This window comes from Pangasianodon hypophthalmus, chromosome 29 (genome assembly GCF_027358585.1).
Source record: "Pangasianodon hypophthalmus isolate fPanHyp1 chromosome 29, fPanHyp1.pri, whole genome shotgun sequence".
Taxonomy (NCBI): Eukaryota; Metazoa; Chordata; class Actinopteri; order Siluriformes; family Pangasiidae; genus Pangasianodon; species Pangasianodon hypophthalmus.
The window spans coordinates 9,760,337-9,783,807 of record NC_069738.1 but is presented as its reverse complement, the minus strand read 5'-3'; the positions used below and the strand labels follow the sequence as shown (position 1 = coordinate 9,783,807).

Below are 23,471 nucleotides of genomic sequence, written 5' to 3'. Positions count from 1 at the left end.
TTACTGTTACGAAGATACAGCTTGTAATTTTGCTGACAAACCAGTAAACTCAGCATCCTTGTTTCTTAGACCTTCCTCTGGCAGAAAACGTAAAGTTACAGCTTTACCTCGGACTGTTACAAAGCACTGACACTGGAGACTCCTTCTATAAATGTTAAATAAACATCTGTTTACAGAAGGTTTCACTATATCAACAATTATATGATTTTTTTTTTTTTTGTCGTTAAATAACAACACATTTCACAAACTTGTTTTTTATTATTTATCTTAGATTATGGAGCATCTGCCACATACTGTAAGTCCCTGTGAATGAGTTGTTACTATAGAAATGGTAACATATTAGAAGGAGTGCATTAATATAAACCTGTGATTTGCTTTGCAGCCAGAACTATAGTCAAAGCTGCTGTTATAGAAAAGTAATCAACACCTTCTGACCAATCAGATTCAAGAATTCAGACGCGCTGTGTATTATTTTAAATTAATTTTACAATAGCATTGTTGGGTAAATAGGACATCCAGTGCTAAGTGGTGACTAGACTAGATAGTCTAGTCTTTAGTCTCTAGATAGCTTTCTTTAGTTTTTTTTTGCTTTAATAAGCATTGTATATTCTGTATAGTGTTAGTTAGTGTTCCACTATCTACTTTTCTAACTCCCCTAAAGAAGGGAAATAATGTCTGCATAGAAAATAAATTATTTTTGGCTTATTTGACAGAGATACTTCATATATTTTTTTATATGACAAATACATCAAGGAGAAAAGCAAATATTTATTTCACAGCAGTAAGCTCTCTGACCTCCTTACAGAATACTTGACTACTGTGTGTGTGTGTGTGTGTGTGTGGGCTTGTGTGTCTGTATGGCGTCTAATACAGTATCTGGCTTTTTAATTTGTCTGTGCTGCAGACAGCACTCTGGAAAAGTCATTCAACTGAGTGCACTTCCAGTTGCGGCAACAAGGCAATTTCATTCTGTCTCTCGTGTACATGCTTAGATTTCAGTGAGAGTGATTCATAAGGCAGCTTGTGTGTGTGTGTGTGTGTGTGTGACTGACAAGGAAGGCGACGTTACACTTCGTGTGCCTTGTCTGTCAACTTTTAAGCATCAAGGGGACTGGAGGCGGTGAGATGGATTTAACATGTGCGTGCTTAAAGAAAAAAAATGGCCATCAAAAGTGCACAACATAGAATACACTATGATAGCACCTAGATCCCTAAACTGGAGCACTAGGAGACTTATGAATCTGTCATTTTAGACTGATCTGACTCAACGCTTTCAAGCATGAAACAGTATTCCTTTTTTGTTTTCTGTGCTTGGTTTCATTTTCACAAAAGGAGCTCTGTGTGTCTGATGTTCATGGGGTTGTCTTGTTATATTAGCTCTCTTGAAGGAGTGTAGTGGCTTGTACTCAGGAATAACGTGGAACAAAGTGTGCACAAGAATTATCATGTAATGTGGGTCCACATGGGTTTGCTCCAGGTTCTCTGGTTTCTTCCCACCTCACAAAACATGCCAGTAGGTGGACTGTTGGATAATTGTTCCTAGGTGTTAATGTGTGTGTGTGCATGGTGCCCTGTGCTGGATGTCACATCAAGGGTGTTTTCCCGTTTCACATGCAGCATTCCCGGGATAGGCTCTGGATTCACTGCGATCCTGACCATGATAAAGCAGTAACATAAACGAATTAATGAATTTAGAGTCTGTATACAGGGGCTGGTCTGAGAATTGCAGCTAATTACATTATGACAGAGGCTGAGGTTCCAACATTTCTTAGCTTCCTTTAATCTGTTAAACCTGCCTTACATTCGACTGCAAAATGATTGGCACCGTTCAAGTAAATAAGCAAAAAAAAAATTTATGAAATAAACATTGCACATTTATTCAAATTTTCCACTCAAACAACTGGAGGAAGCACTTACCCTTCCCCCAACAAAATATCATTCTCGTAAGAACTTCCTTTTTTAAATAAAAGCAAAAAATGTGGGGAAATTACTGACACCTCAGTAGAATATTTAGAACAAATATTAATTGTTTTTTGTTGTTCTGTTATTGAGAAAGTGCTGTCAGAAGTGTTAGGGTAAACTTTGATGAACTATTTGTGTTGCTGAAATCTGGCGTCATGTCTGCATAAGGCTTTAAACACACACCACAGTCATACAAGCCCATGAGAATATCAGATGCAGATACTGACACTGATGAAGGGCTAGAGCACAATTAACACAAACTGCGCATAGAATAAAGGAGCTATATAGTCTCTAACTGTACAGTAACATAGCAGGTGTGCCTAATAAAGTGTCCACAAAGTGTACACTGCTTTTATATCAGTGTAGGTCTCACTAATATGCCACTACCAGTCAGTTTTAGTGCTGAGAATGATCCACGGCAAAAAAAAATATATATATATCTTCTCAACTGAGATCCTATAGTGGTTTTTATTTTATTGCTGGGGATGACAGATAGTGTATAGTAACAGATGGGTTGCAGTCAGTAATTAGATCTTTTTAAAGTTCGTCTATATAGTAAAGGTTCACTGATAAAATGCAGAAGTTGTGTAGTTACAAGGTAGTTTGTGTAACTCATTGGCCATTTTAGTAGGTAAATGTTTGCATATGAATATGTGTTCCGATGTGTGTACAGAAGGGGTGTAATGCAATACCAATATCTGTAACTGTTTAAGCCTCCAAATATCTGTATCTGTATCTGTATTCGGCTTTAAACCAGAAGGGGTTTTGTTTTTTGTTTTGATTTGTTTTGTTTTACAAGAGGTAGAAATGCCAGCACTGTCAGGATGATCTATGAATTCTGGCTCTTACAGTTCCTCAACCTCAGCTACATCACTCAAGTTCATTAATGGTCTTAAATAGAGATCCGCAGGGGACTATTTTTAAAAATCTCGCTCTCATAGTTGTCATTTTTCTTCGTTCCTGGTTGCAATATTTTCTAATGAATTTTGTTGGTTTTATTTCACAAATATAAACAAACTAGTAGCCTAACTCTAGTAACCATGAGCAGGCAGTTACTAAGGACGAATGAATCAATGATAAAACTTCTTTTTCATGAACATGGTCTTTGTTTGTCCCATGAGCTTCATATTTTACACCTCTTTCACCACTGCAAGAAAGCAAAAAAAAAACAAAAAACAAAACCTTCATACTGGATCCCAGTCCCGATAGTGTGCATTCTATTCTGTATTGTATATCTGTAGTTGTATCTGTTCAGAACACATTATCTGTTCATTCTGAGTAATGTATTAATATTCGGCTTCATCCCTAGGTGTATGGTGTGTTTATGTGTGTATATGGGAGTTGTGACATTGTGGACAGAGGTTGTGATTATGCCAGTAGCAATGCTGCTCTACTGAAATGGGCATTCATTTTAAAGATTTGTTTTGTCAACACATTGTTCAATTGTTGTTATTATTACACAAGCTCTCACTGATTGTGTGTGTGTGTCACAGGTGGCCCGGTAGTAGCTGGGGAAGTGCAGGAAGCCTGCGATGTTCTGTGTGTGTGTATGTGTGTGTGTGTGTGTGTGTGTGTGTGTGTGCAGGCGAGGTATCCTGTGTGTTCATGGCCCATCACCCTGGGCGGCTTCCACTTCCAGGAACAGCAGCGGCAGAAAACAGTGCTGTGTGTTTCCTGATGTGGGCTGCTGTTATCAGCGGCCACTCGAACCTGTGTCTTTTCCCTTGCAGGTTTCCTAAAGCGCCGTCCTTGCACCTCCGGTGTCAAGATGTTGCCGTCTGATTGTCGCGGCAAGCCTTTCTCGAACACACAAAAGGGAGCCGAGTGAGTCGTTGTGATAACGCAGAGTGGGGGGTGTTTGTAGATGTTCTGACCTCAGCTTTTCTCTTTCTGTCTTCATCCATAATACACCAAGCTACAAGCACATTAAACTTCACATTCAGTCCACAAATGAATGTATCCTATTGACCCAGACTTTATCTTTTGATTTTATCACAACATTATTGCACGATTGATTTACAAATAAATATGCTTTATCTCAGCTGTTAGTGGTACAAACACTCTGTAAGTATACTTATATACACATCCTATGAGATCCTCCTGATTGCAGGTCTGTGTGTACTCAGGTGTGAGGTGTGCGGTTGGGTGTGGCCGTTTGATTTCACTTTCTTATTCTCAGGAGAAAATGAGCTAAGAATAAAAAGTATGAGGTTTAAAAATGATTTGTAATGCTTCATGCTAGACAGACTACTCATTAAGCTTTGGTGTCCTATCATATCACTAGCTATGTGTAATGTGTTAAGCTCTTAACACTAATGGGAATAAACACACTAAGTAGACGTGGATGGACTCCTTATTTGGGGATGCAGTAGGAAACACAAAGCACCATGGAAATTAAAAAAAAAAATGCTGTATCCTAAATTGGAATATACAGTTTATGGGTTGCATAGGGGTTAAGAGAGAGATTGCGAGTGCAGCCTGCGATGCATTAAGTTCAATAGCATCTGCGTGAAAGAGGCTGTTATCATCAGGCTGTAAACGAAGCTTCTGCTTTCTCTGGCTCAACAGGCCAAGATGAGATCCAGATGGCAGGGGGAAAAGTGTTTGCCTTGAGTTATTGCAGAGAGAGAGAGAATGAGAGAGAGAGAGACAGAGAGAGAGAGACAGAGAGAACAAGAGAGAGAATGAGAGAGAGAGAAACCCTAATAGACAGACAAATAAACAGGCAGACAGACAGATAGACAGATAGACAGATAGATAGATAGATAGAGATGCACCAAAACACACACACACATACACGTTTGTCTTACTATCCTTGTATACTATACCCCCCAACATACACACACACATACGTATGTCTTGCTATCCTTGAATACTATACCTCCAACACACACACACGTTTGTCTTACTATCCTTGCAGTCTATACTCCCAACACACACCCGCCCGCGCGCACACACACACACACACATACTGTAGCTTGATGTGTGTATTTGTTTTGCTCTTTGTATAAAGTGTATTTATCATTTCGATGCTTTGAAAGCTCACTGAACTGAACTGAATTGAACTCAATTATCTATATGCATTAATAAGGAAAAACAGAAACGGCCAAACATAGTTAATAGGAGTGTGATGTCGCGCGCGCTGTTTAATGGCCGCTCCTACGCTGAGCATCCGTATCGCGCTCGATCTCCAGATGTCCGCTCCCTCAGTCTCCGCCCACCGCCACACACAAACCCCGCCCACCGTGCACCTGGGTCTTCCCCGAGCTCGCCGACTAGAGGCAAAAGAGCAGAGCTCCTCAGAGTGCGCGCTGCTACGCGGACCGACAGCGCGAGAGCAAGACTCGCACGCGACGACGCATTTTTTTTTCTTTTTTTTTTTTTTTGATTCGCACTTCTAACGAGCCGCGTGTCTCCTCGTCCCGTTCAGCGCACGCACGAGCCAGGACACGACCCTGTCCAGAGCACGCGCGATCCGTCACCTCGCGAGGACAACACGGGGGTTTAAAAGCGGACGAACGGCGCGCGAGCGAGCGCAGCATCCTCTCTCTCCCTCTCTCTCCTTCTCTCTCTCTCTCTCTCCGCTCCAGGCACGCGAGCTCCCAGCCGCAGCGCTGCCCTCGCGCGCCTGACTTCTGACGGACAGACAGAGCACTGAGTGCGACAATAATTTGACGTTTTCAACCGGAAGCGAGAACTTGTAGGACGTACGCTGACAGGACTCAGAGAACCTGTTTCTAGGCTAACGTTTTCGACCGGAATCCAAAACCGGGGAATTAATTTTGCCCTGGTGAACACCCGTGACGCATGGTGGGAATTTCTGCCTCTTTTCAGTGTAAGTTGATTTGTAGTTTGCCTCATTTCATTTGTGATGCTTTGCTGTTTGTGTTTTTGTTTTGATTGTGCTTCATTAACAAACTGAGTGGACGCGCCAGCAGCTCGTGCGCTCTTTACCTCAAATACTGCCTCGTAGTGTCACGCTATTTATAGAGCTTTATTAAATAAATGTTCCATTAAATTACTGCTTGTGTTATTTTGTTGCTAAATACCATTAAACCCCATAATCTATCCAAATGCTCAAACGAAAACTGAATGGCCTCAAGTCACTTTTACTGTTTAATAATCTGATAAATGTAATAATTTTATAAAAACATCTCATCTGCAGGCATGTCGCATCTTGTATAGGCGATAATATCTGCAGCAGGGTCTGCTGAATCAGATGAAATATTGTATATGATATGAATATGTGCCTAATTTTATATTTCCTAGGCTACTAATATTCGGCACGTGCAACTCAGTCAATAATTAGGCTAATGCATCACCTGTTTTAAGAGAAATTCTTCCCCAGGTATGGTTGTTCTATTAAACAGGCCCTATTCTATTAAAAAGTTAAACCAACTCAAAAAAAAAAAAAAAAAAAAAAAGCATCAGAAGCATCAGGCTCGCGCGCTCTAATCGGCCCCTAAGACGGAGCGAGCTGTTACCAATGCGCATGCGCAATTCTTCTCTCCGCCGATCTGTCACGTCCGATTTTATGGCTAAGTCCCCAAAACGTAGTTGTTGTTGAAATAGTTCCCAACCTGGCGCTTTGCATGTGACAAAAAGACGAGATAGACATGGCCTGGGAGCAGAGAGAGGATTTAAAGACACAATTATTTGGCTTCTGCCATGCAAACCTGGTGATGTGACAACAGACATGTCATTTAAAGAAAAAAACTCTTGGATTCATGGAAGAGAGGTGATCAGGACACTTATTTGCATGGTTTTGTCTCATGGAAGAAGATGTCTATGACAAAAATGAACCCGAGTGTTGCCTGGTAACACTGTGACCTCAGCGTAACTTGACCTTACAAATGACTTTAATTCTATGGCATGAAAAATGTTAGAAATAGGGCTATTAGAAATAAATAGAGCATAGTGCAGCGAGGTGGCGCAGCGGGTAGCGTTGCCACTTTACAGCTCCAGATTCTCCAGTTTGATCCTGAGCTCGGGTTTCTGTCTGTGTGGAGTTTTGCATGTTCTCCTTGTGCCCGTCTGAGTTTCCTCCAGGTTCTCTGGGTTCCTCCCAATGTCCAAAAAACATACGTGTTATGGAATAGGCAATATTTAACCAACACTGAGGTTTCCTTGCATGCCTTTGGGTGGAATGGTCTATATTTACATGTAGACCTGTTCCTTTCTTGTACTCCCACTCAAACGCACGAAACCAGACACGGCCACGGCTTAATGATGGGAGGGTCACGCTGCCTGAGCGCTACTGCATTTAAAACCTATTAGAGAGCGGCTCATTACCGTCTTATAAATTGTCACGAAGCAATGATAAAAGTGATGCGCTATGTACAGTGCATCTAAATCTGGTTTTCACACACCTGCTAGGTGCACACGAACAACCGGCTGCTGAGCGATTACTGTGCCGTTTAGCAAAGAACGTGCAGACGTTTTGGCCAAATTCCAAGTATCAGGATGTGACTTGTTTAATTAGTGATGTCACCCAAATGGTGTACTCTAGCTAATTTTCTCATCAGAACCATGCACCAATTAAATTGCATGTTTTTTTTTGTCTACTTTGACAGGGAAAGTATGCCTTCTGACTGCTCAGTGCTTTTGCTTTTAAGATTGCATGTACTGCAAATATGGAAATGTTTTGGTGTGGCCTATTATTGAAAAAAGAAAAAGAAACCAAAAAAAAAATACATGACCATGTGTATTATTTTAAATGATACTCATTTTTATGAATTTGCATGTTCACTAGAAACTGTATCAGCTAAATTTATGAACTTTGTCATGAATGAGGCTCATATATTCACCCGAGGACCACACTGGGACACACTTAATCCTCGGCTACGAATGTTTTGTGTGTGGGAGCTCTCTTTTTTCCACGAGGGCTGTCAGTTTGCTTTGACATCAGTTACCGTGGAGGGCAAAAGATGAATTATTGATGGCCACGCCATCTCCTAGAACCCAAGTTCCAGATCAATAAGAAGCATTGATGGCTTACAAATTTATCAACAAGAGCAGGACGTATCAAGTGAGACAAGAGAGTGACGAGTAGCATGAAAACGGAATTTTAAATGGTTTAATATAATATGAAAGCACTACTATGATTTAATATACTTAATATACTGAGGTTGAGGGAAAGAAAATGTTTGCTAGAGGGTTTCTTTTTTGCATAGTGGTTGATAAAACGATGAATAAGCACTTCCTTTACATCTGTAGCATCGACCACATTTGGTCAAACACTCCTGCTCCAGCTGACAGGTGTCTGGACTTCCTGCTTCTCTCTCTCTCTCTCTCTCTCTCTCTCTCTCTCTCTCTCTCTCACACACACACACACACACACACACAAAATCATCTTCCTTTGTCTTTCGCTCCTGTTAATCCAATACTCACTTGCCAATTAACAACTCCTTCTCTTCCCTTTTGTTATCCCGACATGAGCTCACACACACCACACACTTTTTTCACTTGCATTCACACACAATACGCACAATCTCTCTCACCCAGTCACGCACATACGAAAACCACCTCCCTGTCTTCCTCTGCTCTCTCTCTCTCTCTCTCTCTCTCTCTCTCTATTTATTTTCCTGCCTCCATCTGGACCAGGCTGATATTGTAATCGCCCTAATGCACATTGCCTTCCCCTCACACTTGCACACAATGTGCCATCCTGACAACCCCCCCTCCATCCCCATCCCCAACCCCCCTCTTTTTTTTATTTCCGATAAGCCAGGGACGTGCGTTTAATGAATACAAAAGCCCGCACGCACCGCCAGCAGCTAATCTTATTGAATAGGTGCTTTTCAGCGATGCAGAACAGCGAGGATGGTGCCAGGAGTGAAGATGTAACCCGTTATCTCTGCGCCTCCTCCATTTTCCCATCACCGAATTTACATTTAAAGATTAGCTGTGAAAAGGTAGAAAAGATTCAGGGCGGCAAAGGTGTTGGGATGGCTGCGTGTGTGTGTGTGTGTGCAGTTGCACATGGGCACGCAGTGTTGGAGGGTGGGATATGGGATGAAGATGGTGAGAAAAGGCAGACAAGTTCAAGCCTTGCTAGCAGAGATGTACATATAGATCTATAGATACAGGGCATCATTATATATTGATACGGGATGCGGTTTTTCAATGAGAGATTGAACATAGAAAGGCATTTTATTGCTATGGACAGTACATGGGTTTTTATTAAATATATTCTTTTAGAATGCTTATTTCAAGAAAATACAATGCATTAGGCTGAGCAGTAGAGGTTCAGTGATCTTGTGCAAGGTTCATGCATTGGTTGATTCTGAACATTAATTGCTTTCAGAATCTTACCAGTGTCTCTACGTACTAAAATTTCATTCATTTCATTTCATTTTTGTGTTTAACAGCGCAAGAGTCGTCGATTCCATGCTTTATGGACTTCTCCCGCCTATTAAATTTGACGCATGGATTTCGATACGCATTTTTTATGAAAAGGCCAGCCTCCGCGGCCCAGTAAAGAGGAGTTTAATTAAGATTTGTTTTGAGCCCCCGAGGCTTCAAGACTGCTTCAAGAGCTCTGGATCAATACACAAAGACAGTGGGCCCCTGTAGTTTCACTTCACATATCGACATATTTAGTCGATCACGACTCGCCCTGTAGAAAAGTGAGAGGCAGAGAAGTAAAAATATGGATGGATAGAACTGACGCCAGCCACAATCATTTTTAAAGCAGTTGGTCGATCTGTATTTGAAGTAGTACAGTCGGTGTTTGAAATGCACCGCTGAGAATTCATTACAGTCCTTAAGAATTAAACCTGATATTGAAATTCGAATGACACAGACACTGTGGTGGAATGAGAAAGACAGAAAAAAAGAGAGAGAGAGAAAGAGAGAGAGAGAGACAGAGGGACTGAGTAGTGTTAATTTGACCAACTCTACTCATTCTCTCTCTTCCTTTCGCGTCTTCTCTCGTTCTCCTTCTCTGTTTCTTCTTTCGCCTACGATTCTGTCTTTCACGCTCATTCATTTCGAAACCTTCTATATCGGCGCTACTAGGAAAATTGCCATGATCGCTTGCTCACTCGCGCAGCATGCAGGAAAATTGTGTTGTTGCCAAACGATCAGCAGGTGCCGGTGAGAAGAATGCCCAGTGTCAATTATTTTTCAGCAGAGCCAATTCATAAAAGTGGTGGAGGCATAAAACAGCAGCAGTAAAGAGAAAATTCAAGAAAGAGGGGATGAACCTCTCCTTTTCAGCACGTTCATTTTGTTAAACGGCTGCCGTTGAATGGAGCAAGACCCCTGGCGGATCCGAAGTGTGCGAATTGAATGGGGAATTGTGGTGAATTACTTGGCATTATCTCCCCATGAAAGACTGAAGAGACTGTTTTAACACAACAGCATATCAGACATCAAGAAGCAGCGCCAATAGGGATGCACCGCCGTGTTAGAAAGCAAATACCTTGATGGTTTTTGCTTTTGTTTTTTTTTTTTTGCTTTTTTGCTTTTCGTTCCATAGTGACACAGTAGTAGACAAAGCAGGTGGGGCCATATCCAGATTGGATAGGTGAGATTCCACCGGTGAAACAAGAATGATGATAAGGATCTTAAATACTTGCCCTGAGAGACATTTGTGTAAACTTCGTAGAAAGCGAGTGGCAGAGAACAAAGCGAGACTTGGATCCTGTTTACGGTTGTGTATGTGACTTTTTTTTAACTCCTGGGAAGGAATTGCCCCTGCCAGGAGCCATTCCTGAGTGGTCAAGGCTTCCGGCATGAGTAGGTTACTTCAGTTACTACAGCGCGCAGTTTGTAAAAATACCATCCCCTGGAGAAGCTGGAGAGAACGGTGGAAGAGAGTACATGGAAAGGCATTTTTAAAAAATGGATTTCATTTAGTTTAGGTCATCTTGATTCAAGAGTAATACTGAATTAAAAGTGTCAGAACTCAAAAATATGATGTAACTTCCTGTCACATGGCTTCCATCTCTTATTTCCATTTCCACCTGAGCAAACACACCTGCGTTTATGTGCAGGTAAAAGGGTTTTGTGTCTTTATTTTCCTAAGCATTACACGCTTATGTTGTTGTAGAAAGAAATAAGGTGACCTGGCCAAAGGGGCATTCGTCGCTAATTAGTGAACAGAACAGGACGATAAGGGTCTGGGTGGAGAGAGTAGAGGACAGTGATCCATGCCATATTGATCCATGCTGACGATAAGTGTATCAATTAACCTTTATATGTGTGACAGCCATTAATGACCCGAGCTTCTGGCTGCTGACCCACGGAACCACCTCATCTCTCCTACTGCTAAATGAGGTGGAAAAGATTGCTTTATGCCTTCAGAGGAGTGTTATTTGTACACATAATAGACAATCTATATGGATTTTACAGTTCTGTGTGACCATGACCCAAACTAGGCTACTGAAAGGATCAAAAATGTTGATCACATTAAATTGCTTTTTTTAGATCATGATGACTTAAAGGATGATTTTAATGCTTTTTCACTAACTGATTGTTAAAGCTGTTTTTAAGGGTACTGATTAAAAGGACATTTTTCTTTGTGTAATTTGTAAAGAGGATAAAAATCCACTGGGAATTAAGACCATTAGGTATTCGCTAGTTTCAAGCAGCTGAAAGTTTCCAGAGCGTGGTTTGCTCGTAAAAAAAGTTGCTGACCAGCGCCTTTCAAAGCACAGAGACGGAGAAGGTATAGATGAACTTGGAATGCCTGTGGTATGGATTTGCGGGATGGAGTGTTATTTCATGCCCTTGCGATCCCTCTCTGATTTATTCCTTCCAAAATACACTTCAGCGCCAGCGCTTAAGTAAGTGCAGATTGTGGCAGAGTGGAGATTAAGACCATACCCCGAACATAGAAAGGGGGTTCTCATGGAGCAATAAAATGGCCGAGCGTATAAATCTGTCTCGCCTTATAAGGTCAGAAATGTTTTAAGTTGTTGCAGGGTGTTTTTACACGCGCCAGTAATCGCATTTCCATTCGTCTTTATGTCTTTTTATCAACATCTGGTTTCGTGCACCGTACTTCAGTAACAAGTATTCTTTTATAGGACATACATTCCCAGCTCTGCTTGCGCTATTAGCTTAGCCTTGACTACTGCTCTGAGCGCCGACCTCCACATATGTTTGCCATTTCTCCATACCATTTACAAAATGTAATAACTTTTCGGGGGAGAGCAAGTGAGTTTGTGTATCTGTGTGGGTGTTTCTTCTTTCTTTTCACTTTTTCCGTAAGCTGTGAGACTTTTTTTTCATGTTTTTTTTCATTCTTAATATTCGTTCAGCAACTGAACAAATTACTTACTGCCTCTCAGGAGTTTGCAAGTTTGGTGAGAACGGTTTATCCCCTAAAGCACAGCTCTGTCTACACTTCCCCTTCCTATTAGCCGCGTAGAATAAGACAAGAAGAGAGAGTGGGAGGAAGAGAAGGCAACAACTCTTCGCTCGCATCCGAGCCATTTGGCGCTTAAAAGGATGCGTCTGTTTTGAGCCGTTCGCCTCCTCTGAGGCCGATCAACAAGCACACACTTTGGCAGTGGTGGAAAGATACGATCTTAATCTGCTATTTCCTCTTTGGCAGTATTAAATTGTCCACATAATAATTCACAGCTGCACCGAGAGAGAAGGTAACGCCACAGCTGCACCGTTTGGAAATTTTATATTTTCTTTGTCTTTATTTTTTTTATTGTTCCCTCCCTTCCAGCTCCTTCTATCCACAGTATATGTTGTTTGTGTCTGTCTAATTATGTGTGACAGGTGCTCTGTTTGCTAGCGCTACCATTCTTTGCCAGGAACGTTCTAGATTTTGAAATTAGTTGTATGGCAATCTAAAACATGGCACGCAAGTCAATATTTGAATTGATCCCTCTTCCATAAAGCCACGTGGCAGTGAGTCCATCATGTCAGCCTGCTGAATGGCAGTTTGTTGATAATGTAGAGCCTTGGGCTATCTCTTTTAATGACCAACACGAGCGGAAATGTTGATAGCTGATTAGAGATCGAAGAGACGTACACGTATTAAGATCCCTTTAGCTCCCTTTCAGAGCACGACTCTCTAAAAAGGCCCTTTGAGTCAGCTGAGTGCTGCAGGCACTTGTGTTTGTGTGCATGTGTCTTTGTGTGTGTGATAAATTAGAGCTATAAATGTAGTTGGCTTTATCTACCGTTGGCACCATATTCCTCTCCCCCATAGGATTTGGGGGCCTGAATGAAGAGGAAGGTTGAAACAAGAATGGCTTTATTCAAAACAACTGTTTGTGTGTAATTACCATATGAAAGGTAGCTTAGAGTCAGGCAAATCCGCACACTTGTCTTCAATTATTTATCTGCGTTCGGTGTGGAGGGAGTGGAGCGGATGGAGCGGTGCCATGAACAGGAAAAAAGGAGGGCCTCTGGGAACACACTATCACACATTATGAGATGGAAATAGAGTGGATTAGGAGTACTAACAGGACTGAGAGTCGAGTACGGTTCCTGACACAGATACACAGTTCATTAGCATCAGTGAGTATTTTATTAGATCATATCGTAGAGTGGGAAATGTAGATGAGAGGAAGGGGAGATACAGCTCGGAAAGAAATTCTCTGAATGAGAAGTTTATTTAGGTTCCAGAGGCGCCAACATCTATGGTTTAGCGTAGGATTTTACGATTTTAGACCACTTGCTATGACAGTATGGGAGCCACTTGAAAATTTCTGCAGCGGTCAGACAGAATATAAAACATATATATATATATATAAAATTCACTTGGAAGTTGACTGAAGGGGTGTGAAACATGCATATTTGCTTCTGGTAGCTACAAGTTTTATGTAGGTGAACTTTGATCTGTGAATTTACAGGAAAAAAAAACAGAGGAGCTGCTTATTAACGTGTAGCGGTCACACTAGACTTTTGCCTCCCTGTTTTCTTACTGCTGCTTGGCGCCCATCTGGGGAAAAATGCAGTCTTGTCCACCAACATATGCTAGGGGTTTTTGTGGTAAAATTCATTTTTTTTTCCTCTCTGCCTGCTAGGATTTTCTTGTTAGCAGTGTTGGCACTTCCATTATTCTCCTACCATCCATATACTGGAAAGACAACATAAGAGCTACATCACAGCACTCCATAAAATCATACAAGTGTGAAGCGTAAAACAAGAACAAGTAGAAAATAAGTGCAATGTAAAAAAAAAAAAAAAGAAAAAAAGAAAAACTTCAATTGTGTGCAGAGACAGATAAAAAGGAAAAGATGCTATAAGAAAGAATTTATCTGGGTGGGGTATCCCATTGTCTGCCACTGTCATTGAATATAGATATGAAAAAAAGATGAAAAGGATAATATCTGCAGGATCCAGAAATTAACCTGAACACAGTAGAGGAAACCAGGGGAGGAGAAAGGAAAGCAAGCGAGTAAGAGAGCAACTCAGTGCACATACAGGGCTAGAGAGAGAGAGAGAGAGAGAGAGAGAGAGAGAGAGACAGAAAGAGTTATCTAATAGACGTCCAGCATCAGTGCCAGAAACCACAGAAGTATAGGAGCAGAAGAGCAGCACAGAGGAGGAATGGGAAAACCCAAGTCTATGGGATCACATGAAATCTCATTTAGCGTGTGGGTTTGTTTCCTCATTTCACCAAGCCAATTGTGGTTGCATAGCCATATTCATCACCATAATGTATTTTTAAGATCTCTTTCCTGGAATAGCAGCAAATTGAGCAGGACAATTACAACAGACCATCACTGTGCTGCATTTAATAGACCAATGTCATCAGGTATACGAGAGTTTGGTACAACCGTGTGACTAACGGAAATAATTCATGTTATATTATACCACAGTGCTGATGAATACTTCAATCTGATTGTATAACAGCAGCTCCAACAGTAGTTCTGGCTGCAAAGGTTTATATTAATGTGCTCACCCCAATATGATAACAACCAGCTAACAAAACTAACAAAAAAAACCTAATAAAAAAGTTTTGTCATTAAGAAAAATTTATATATACATACATACATACATACATACACATACATATACAAATGTATGTGTTCGATTTGGTGAAGCGTTCTGTGAGGAGACAATTGCATATTTAACATTTATGGAAGGAGTCTCCAGTGTCAGTGATTTGTAACCGTTAGTAACTTCGTATTCAGGACTTTTTTTCAGCAACATGACATGCTTTTTTTGTCTTATGAACCTTATGATCAGGAGAGAGAAAAAAGTGAGGCTGGTGAGGGAACTGCTCTTTATCGCTGTTATAACATATGTGATAACAGGAACTAAATTGTTTTTTGGAACATTAAATGTAACAATAAATTGTTAAAAAGTACGAAGTGTCGTTCTTTAATAATTAAAAAAATGACAAAAAATGTTGGCAAATGGCCGTGGTATAAGAGGGGAAAAATCCTCTGGACATGCTGTTTCCTGTTATCCTTAAAACACCTGTAATTGTTTATCATTTATTACTTATTAGACCCGTCACTAGGAATGTCTACAAAAATCACTGGCTACTGTTTTTTTTCTTCATTCCTACATTCACTGTGCAGTGAAACGAATGCCACGTGATTAACACGTGCGCTCTAAACGCTGTATTGTTGCTCAACTGCAGAGTTAGCATCAAGTCAGTGTGGATGAGATGTGCTAACTATGGAGCGCTACGCTGCCTTGCATGTCAGTGGGAGAGAGAAAAATTTCTTGTTCTCCTTTTTTTGGGCTTTTTTTGTGTAATTTATTTTGTTTCATCTTGGCTGCTGTAATGGCAAGCACTTTTACAGCTTCAGATTCCCATGGAGTGAAAGATATTGAAAATCTAACATCATCAGCCTGATGACTCACACATCCTCTCTTTCCCTTTTCTTCTGAGTCTCTCGTTCCTCTCTTTGCTCTATTTCACTTTCCTTCATCAGCCCCCATGCTGTCTGCAAGTTTGATTCAGTGCCTCAGAGGGTTTCTTTAACAGCAAGCGAGGGATGCTAATGGCAGACATATGCTGGAAGACAGCGCCCCGTTTTACGAGTCAGACACGCGGTGCTCTGGATTTGGGGCGAGACTGAACATCCAGCTTTACTGCCATTTTTGATTCTCTTATTCTTCAGCTCTTCTCCTGCAACTCTGTATTTCACCTTGTTTGCCAGTAAATTTTAATTATCGCTTGTGCACGCGCAATAAGCCACTCACGTCGTCCACCTCATCACAGATCTACATTGCCGAGTTGTCATGGCAACAGCGACGGTCCAGGCAGCTGGTCACAGGGGTCAGCGGACCTTCACTTCCACTGTTCCACTGTAACAGCGTAGTTAATAACATCACAAAACTTTTTTTTTTTTTTTTGGCGACACATTTGTTAATACACACTACTATGGTTTAATAACATCACACGACCACAAAACATCATATTCTAGGTGTCATTTTTTAAGTATATCCAAGGTTCTTGTTTAGACGACGTGCAAGAGTTTGGTAATCAGGTTAATTCACCATTAAGTGGATCAATCTGAAGTCACCTGGAATTTATTCCTAAAGGCTCAGATTCAGATCAATTAAATCTAAAAAAAGGTACTCAATAAAAGACAATTATGAAATATGGGTTTCACACTAATGACATGTTTTGACATTCCAGCAAGCAAAAATGTATATTTACAGCTTAACAAGATTACACTTTAAGGTTACATCATTAAAGTGAAGTAATTGACTTCATTAACGTGAAATAATTCTGACGCAGTTTGAAAGTAAGCTTTCGAATCTCATTAAATAACTAATAAATGGTGATAAACTTAGCGGAACAAACATTTTTAATGTTAATGCAGAGTCTATTTAGACCACATTATGATCATTATGATACTGTTCTTTTGGTTTATTTTTTAAATGTATTCTCTAAGATGTAATGTACAACATATTTCATTTCATATTTCATTTTAAAATCAGAAGTTGTTCCTAAACAAGATATTTTACCAGGAAAATGTTCAGTACATTGTTAAACATTTGGCAGTATTATAATCCACTAGTACATCTGTGAGATTAGAGATAAACTGGTATTATTATATTTAATTTATTATATAATTAAAATATTATACCAAAATAAAAAGGAACATTAAAGGAGAACCTCGTAATCCTGAGGTTATGATACACTAAATAAATTGAAACTGTAGCTGTAGGATCTAGCACAGGACACAAGGCTTGTCTTATCTGGAGAGTACCATGTTGTGTGAAGTAGGAATCGTGTTTTTTTAGAGTCCTAGCTTTGTTTTTTAGTGTGGCGTGGCACTGTCGGGCACTGTAGCTGGCGCACGGGCTTGTTGATGCCCTGGGCGGATCTTGCGGAAGGCAGATAGAGGAGGCCCGGCCTGTTCGGGACAGCAGAGGTCAGGCCCTCAGGGGCTTCCGACTTTAATTACCTGAGGATGAAAACATCTCGGCCAGGCCAGGAGGAGAGAGTGTGTGAACGGAGGGGGATATCGGGGGGCAGAGACATCCTGCCCGCCCTGAGGTTCCTGACAGTGGCGCTATCTCTGCCTGGCCCGCGGTTCCTTCCATTCTCCAGGCCATTGTGTGCAGCAGGGCCGGGCCAGGAACGACTGGTTCCTGTTGGACTCGCGCTCTTTCTCTGTCCCTGGCCCTACTGACAGATTCCTCCTGTTTTGTTTTCGCCTGCTTTTTTGTTATTAGCAGTGAGAACATAGCAGATTGATGAGCCTTTGTGATGTTATCTCCACAGTGTTTCTTGATTTACTTGCCTAATTTTGCTCCAGAATGTAAGTAAAAGGGAAAACGTTCTGAAATGAAATTTCTGTCCTCGTTTGTGGGCTTGTGTTATTTATTTATTTTTTTTAATGATGTGGATTTCTCCATTGAGGTCTGTTTGTAAATGTGCTGAGCAGTGAAGCTTTGCACGTGCTGCAGCTTGTGAATAGAAAAAAAAAGTCTAACGGAGTCTAGTGACAAAGAGACTGTGTGCATCTGTGTGTGTGTGTGTGTGTGTGTGTGTGTGTGTGTGTGTTAATCCAGCGAAGTGTGTACTACTAGCGCCTCCTAGTGAACAAGCATAGCAGGATGAGTCATGTATCTCTCTGAAGCTCTCTCGTTCTCTTTCGCTATCCCTATGAGATTAGGTAGAATGCTGAATTATATCTATCATCGGCATGCTTTGATGAATGAGCTGTGCTGTGCTTTAGAGAGAGAGAGTGTGTGTTTGGCCGCGCAGCCCACCACGAGCACAACTTGGCTCCCGTTCAAACGAGCGGGCTGATTTGTGACTGATGAGATAATTGGCTTTCATGAATCAGCAGAAGAAGTGGGACACACTCTGTTTGGCTCTGTCGGCATCCTCACGCTCGGTAACTGGAACGTGAAAAGTGAAAAAAAACTATTTTAATGCAAATATTGTACAAGGTACTGTCCTAAATATCTATTGTTTTATTATCATTCTACTGAAACTGACACCCCTTATACACTTCCTGTATGAGCCACAATGTTTATATGCATAAGATTGAAATTAAAGACTAGTTCAGCGTTAGCACAGGGCAAATGGAAGGGAGAAGAGTATGAGGGAAGTCTGTAGAGAGCAAGAGAAATGAGTAGCAGTCCTTATCTACAGCCTGCTCTGGGACTCAGGGTCACCAGATTGGACAGATGGCGGAGAAGCTGGAGACACACACATGCTGTCCCTATTTTCCTTTCACTCATTCACTCACACACATCGAGTAAATAAGGTAGGGAGAGAAAAGATTTTATTTCTCAGACACCCTGTGAGATGGATCTGTACACACTAAGCTGGTGTACTAGTTTTTTAAATGAAATATGTAACAAGTTTCAAGGTTAAGAAAAAAAATAATATTACTTTGTTTTCTAATTTAGAGCCGTGGAGCAGGGGTCCAGTCATCTTAGGGTCATGAAGCATAACCAATATTTATTTATTGGGTTCTTAGCCTGTTAGTCTGGTTAATAGAATTGAAAGGGATTAATCCAAATCCAGTGTTGCATACAGCAGCTACCAGCCAGAAGGGTGACAGCTATCATGTACTTTCTCTGAGAGTCAGCCAGACGCATCTTTTCAAACTGCTGCTAATACTGCATCATAGCGCAGCATAACACACTTAGTGTAAAGTGCTATCTGCCCTCTTCCACATACATGAGCTCACAGACACTGACGATTGGCTAGTGTTAGAGACTATGCATCTCTTCCACCCAGAGAGCACAGCCAGTTTTGCTCCCTTGGCTCCTGGCCAGAGGATAGCTGCAGCGTCGTCAGGATTCGACCTTGCCATCTCTGGGCGATAGTGCGAACGCTTTTTTTGTTGCACCACTTGGGGTGTAATTGAATAGCTCTTTGAGCTAAATGGATAATGTTCTGAAAATAAAGCTATGCTGAGGTTATTTTACAGTTTATGAGTCCATGGAGGCAAAAAAGTTTGAGACCTACATATTTAGAGAACATCTGTTTGTTGCTGACTGTTACAGTGGCACGATTGAAACAGCCATTTTGAAGATTGAAGATTCTCACGCTCTTTATAGACAATCCTGTTCCTCCTATATCTCTCTCTCGCACCCTGTCACTGTATACCTTGGCCTCCCTGCTTGCACGGATGCTGATCGTATAGCGTTAACAGCTTCCAGCTGTGTGGAAAATCGGGCTCTTGGAAAAGCAAAGGCACTGAGTGGGCAAAAAAAAAACAAGGCTAATTCGTCCCCTTTGTTGTGCACCGGTGGACCACAAAGGACGTTGTCTCCCTCCAGCAACGGGTCAAGCAGTGGCGGGGTAAATGGGGATCACGAGAACGACGGCCATTCATCGGGAGCTCATTGACTGTGTATTTCAAGCCATTCAGATCGTCGAGCTCTCAAGACAAAAGTCAGAGCCATTCAAGCTGGTAAAGGCAGCTAAAAGAGCCTGTGACACTCCACCATTCCCCCCCTTGTCTTTTTATTACTCTTTCAACCTGTTAATGCAGTCAGTACTTAAAGCAGGCTGAAAGCACACTTCTCCACCCTACTCCTCCTTTGGCTTGAGGAAGACAGGAGTGAGATCAGGGCGCTCTCAGAATAGGCCATTTTTTTTTTTTTTTTTTTTTTTTTTTTTTGTGCAATGAGCTGCCTGACTAAATAAAGCCAGGTCTTTAGAAATGCACTCATTTAGCAGCGAGGAGCAGGAGGAAAGCACAGAGGTGTGTGTGTGTGTGTGTGTGTGTAAGCGCCGGTTACACGTGAATGCAGAGGAGATTTTCTCACGCACACAAACACACTCGAATAAGTTTTTCATTTCTTTTTGTCATGGTAAGTGGACTTTCCGCTGCTCTTTGCATGTGAGCAGAAGTTGGATAGATTTTGTTAAACTCGTTAAGCCCATTGGTGTTTCAGTGTTGGATGTTGTTCTTTTTTTTTTGGTAGATATGATTGAACTCATTTTAGTGGAACATTTAGCAGCCAAATACCAAACAAGCACTGTTTCTGTTTTTGATGATTTTCCACTTTATTTGCAGCCGATTTAAATGATCCTGGTGTGTTTTCTGGCTTGATTTCAAGAGTGTTAGATGTCATAATTTGATTACTCGTTAAATGCTTAATTATCCCAAGTATTGTCTTGGTGTTGCATTTTAATGTACATCACATCAATGATACGGCTCCAATCAAAAGCATTCTCTTACAGGATATAAAATGGTCCGGATTTTTAGATTACCAAAGTGACCCTGATGCTCGAAGGAGAGGGAGAGAAAGAAATAGGAAGGAGGCAGAAAAGAGGGAGGGGAGGGAGGTAGGAAGGATGCTGAGAGAGAGAGAGAGAGAGAGTATATACTACTTAATGGAAGAAAAGAAAAAAAAATCAGCTCCTCCACCCAGCTTTACCCCCCCATCCTCTCTCTCTCTCTCTCTCTCTCTCTCTCTCTCTCTCTCTCTCTCTCTCGTTTCTCCACATGGAGCTCATCTGCTGTTTAAGGCGGCTGGGAGAAATGCCTTCAAGCTGACAGGGACTGAAAGCCCAGACATATGTTAATCACATGCGGCGATGGCAGTTTGGGAGGAGTGAGAGAGAGAGAGAGAGAGAGAGAGAGAGAGATTGGAAGGAGAGGAGAGATGCAGGAGGGGGGAGGAGTGCCACTCTGGAGACTTAAAACCCAGCAGCAGCAGATGAATGCCTTTGTTAGGACTCTCCAAATTGATTTTTCTTTTTTTAATGAGGCTGCTGCTGCCGCAGCTGTATGTGCTCCTGACATGACGATAGAGGGAGGGGGTTGTGTTGTTTTAGAGGAAGGAAAGTAGGGAAGGAAGGATGCAGATCAGGTCCTACAGATGGGGAACGATGTATGCCTTCATTTTCACCAGCCTTGAAATATCGGGCTGTGCATCGATGGCTGTCAGGGATAGCACATAAATCCGAGACATAAGGTCGATTCTGTATAGTGGAGCTGTTGTAATACTCTGCCACTGCATATTCTATACAAATACGCTTTTGCAGCAGATTTACATGATTGATTTGCAGACATGTCATGGTTGATTTAGGGCTAGGTGATATGACAATATAATATTGATATTGTGATAAATTCTATTGCAGGTATATTTTGGGGTTTTTTTCTGTACGCAGTTAAAAATTATCATCTAATTCATTTTCTAAAGGTTTATCTGTAATCACAAGACTACTTTTTTGCTGGCAGTTTGTTATGAAACCTATATATCACGATACATATCGTGTATCATAGAAATGTCTTGAAATATCGTGATATGATATGTTTGTCATATCGCCCAACCCTAGTTTGTTTATCCTTACTAGTCATTGAAGATACTAGTTATTACTTTAGTTATACCTTAATTATAATAATTTATAATGACAGCTGGTAGTATATTCATTTCTGAATCATATCGGATACACTGATAATTTGGTGCCAACATTGCTAACAAGAAAATCATTGCAGGCTGAGAGAAAAAAAAACAGACCTTTACAACTTATGTTGGTGAACGAGATGGCTAATTTTTTTCCCCAAGGAACGGTAAGAAAACTGCGAAGCAAAAATTAATTGTGTCTGCTATTTAATATGTAGTTTAATAATTAACTCCTCCATTTTTTAACCTAAAAAGAAAGGCCAAAGTCCTGCCCTCTTGTTTTCTGTTGGTTCACAAGATAAAGTCAGTGCGAAGTGAAAATAAGCTCTACCAGAAGCAAATACGTATCTTTGTGACCCATCAGTGAATTGGCTTTTCTGCTTGGTGAATTTTATTCACGTTTGGTTTGAAAATAATACACAGAAAAGCGTAACTTTCATGTCATATTCCATATGTCTCCCATATTACTGTGGCAAATGTGTAAATGTGACACGAAACTGTAGATGTTGGCACGTCTGTTTTAATACATAAATGTAATACACAAGGTCGGGTTTTATTATTGACTTCATCACCCCTTTAACATCTAAACATGCCATATAACTCCCCGGACTCAGATGTTGTTTTCGTTAGGTGCTGTAGTAAAAAAAATAAGAGCTGAGTACGCATAAGCAGGAGCAGATGTGTGGGAAATCACAGAAGTGGCCTGTGCTGTTTTCTTTTTTTCCCCTTCTTTTTGAGAAGGAGAGCATCAGACAGTGCTAGCAGCACTTTTTTTTCATCCTGCAGACAATCTATCTCTTTCTCTTCCTTCACCATTTCTGTTTTTTAAATGCTCATCAACCTTTCTTGCTTTAGTGCTCTCCTCTTTCTCTCTGTCTCGCTCCTCTTTCTCTCGCGTGCTTGATAGTGTGTGGCTGCATCAAGTCAGCTGGGACGAGGCAGTAAAAGAGGTGTGTGTGTGTGCCAGTAAGTGGGTATTGTGTGACTCAGTGTGAATGTTTGTGTTGTATGTGTGTGTGTGTGTGTGTGTGTGTGTGTGTGTGTGTGCCACAAGTGCCCCTGTCAGTACTTCACATCCATCCTACACACAGAGGAGGGAGTTTGGTGATGCTGTGTATTATCTGGCATTATCACTCTGAGATGCTAGGTGAGGTTGGACACACACACACAACCTCACCAATTATTGGTGTCGATTTTGGCAAACTTATGGAAAAAGAACAGTTATTGAACAGGATTTCAGGAACATTTCTGGAATGTAAAGGATGGATGCTGCGTGGGTGCACTGAACGTCACTATGTCTCTAAGCCTTTTTTTTCTGTCGAATTGAACACTGTGTCTGGCCAAAGGTGTGCTCAAGATGGAGGACAGCGTATGGAAAAGAAATAGGATGAAGAAGTAAAGTGGAACAGGCAGAAATGGAGAGAGAGCGGGAGGGAGGGAGGGAGTGCAGCTGGCAGCTTGTGTGTGTATGGGGGTTGAGTGCTGTGTGCTCTCTGGTCTTCACAGATGGTGTTGTGAGACAGTCTCTGCTGGCGTTGCCCGCCATGCTGCTCTCCTGTGTGCCATGGGCACTGCGGCACTGCCAACCTACCCACCCGCTACATACTCACTCCCTCTCACTGTTTCTCTTCTATTGCTGTTTACTCAGTTTTGTTTTGATTCTACACTCTGTGCTTTAAGTTGTATAAATGCATGTATTCAGTTGTTTGCATTCTGGCCTGATTTACATGAGAGCTCTCCAAAAG

At 41.3% G+C, this 23,471-nt stretch overlaps 1 protein-coding gene across 2 annotated transcripts in view; it reads left to right on the top strand.

Moving 5' to 3' along the window:
* Positions 1-5,251: 5,251 nt before the first annotated feature.
* The window catches only part of runx1t1 (RUNX1 partner transcriptional co-repressor 1), a 57,033-nt gene continuing 38,813 nt past the window's right edge, over positions 5,252-23,471 (top strand). For both annotated transcript variants that reach the window (XM_053231409.1, XM_034301689.2), the window contains exon 1: positions 5,252-5,797. In XM_053231409.1, the coding sequence (XP_053087384.1) occupies positions 5,770-5,797 (28 nt within the window). In that variant the 5' untranslated portion in view covers positions 5,252-5,769. The remainder of the gene's footprint in view (positions 5,798-23,471) is intronic.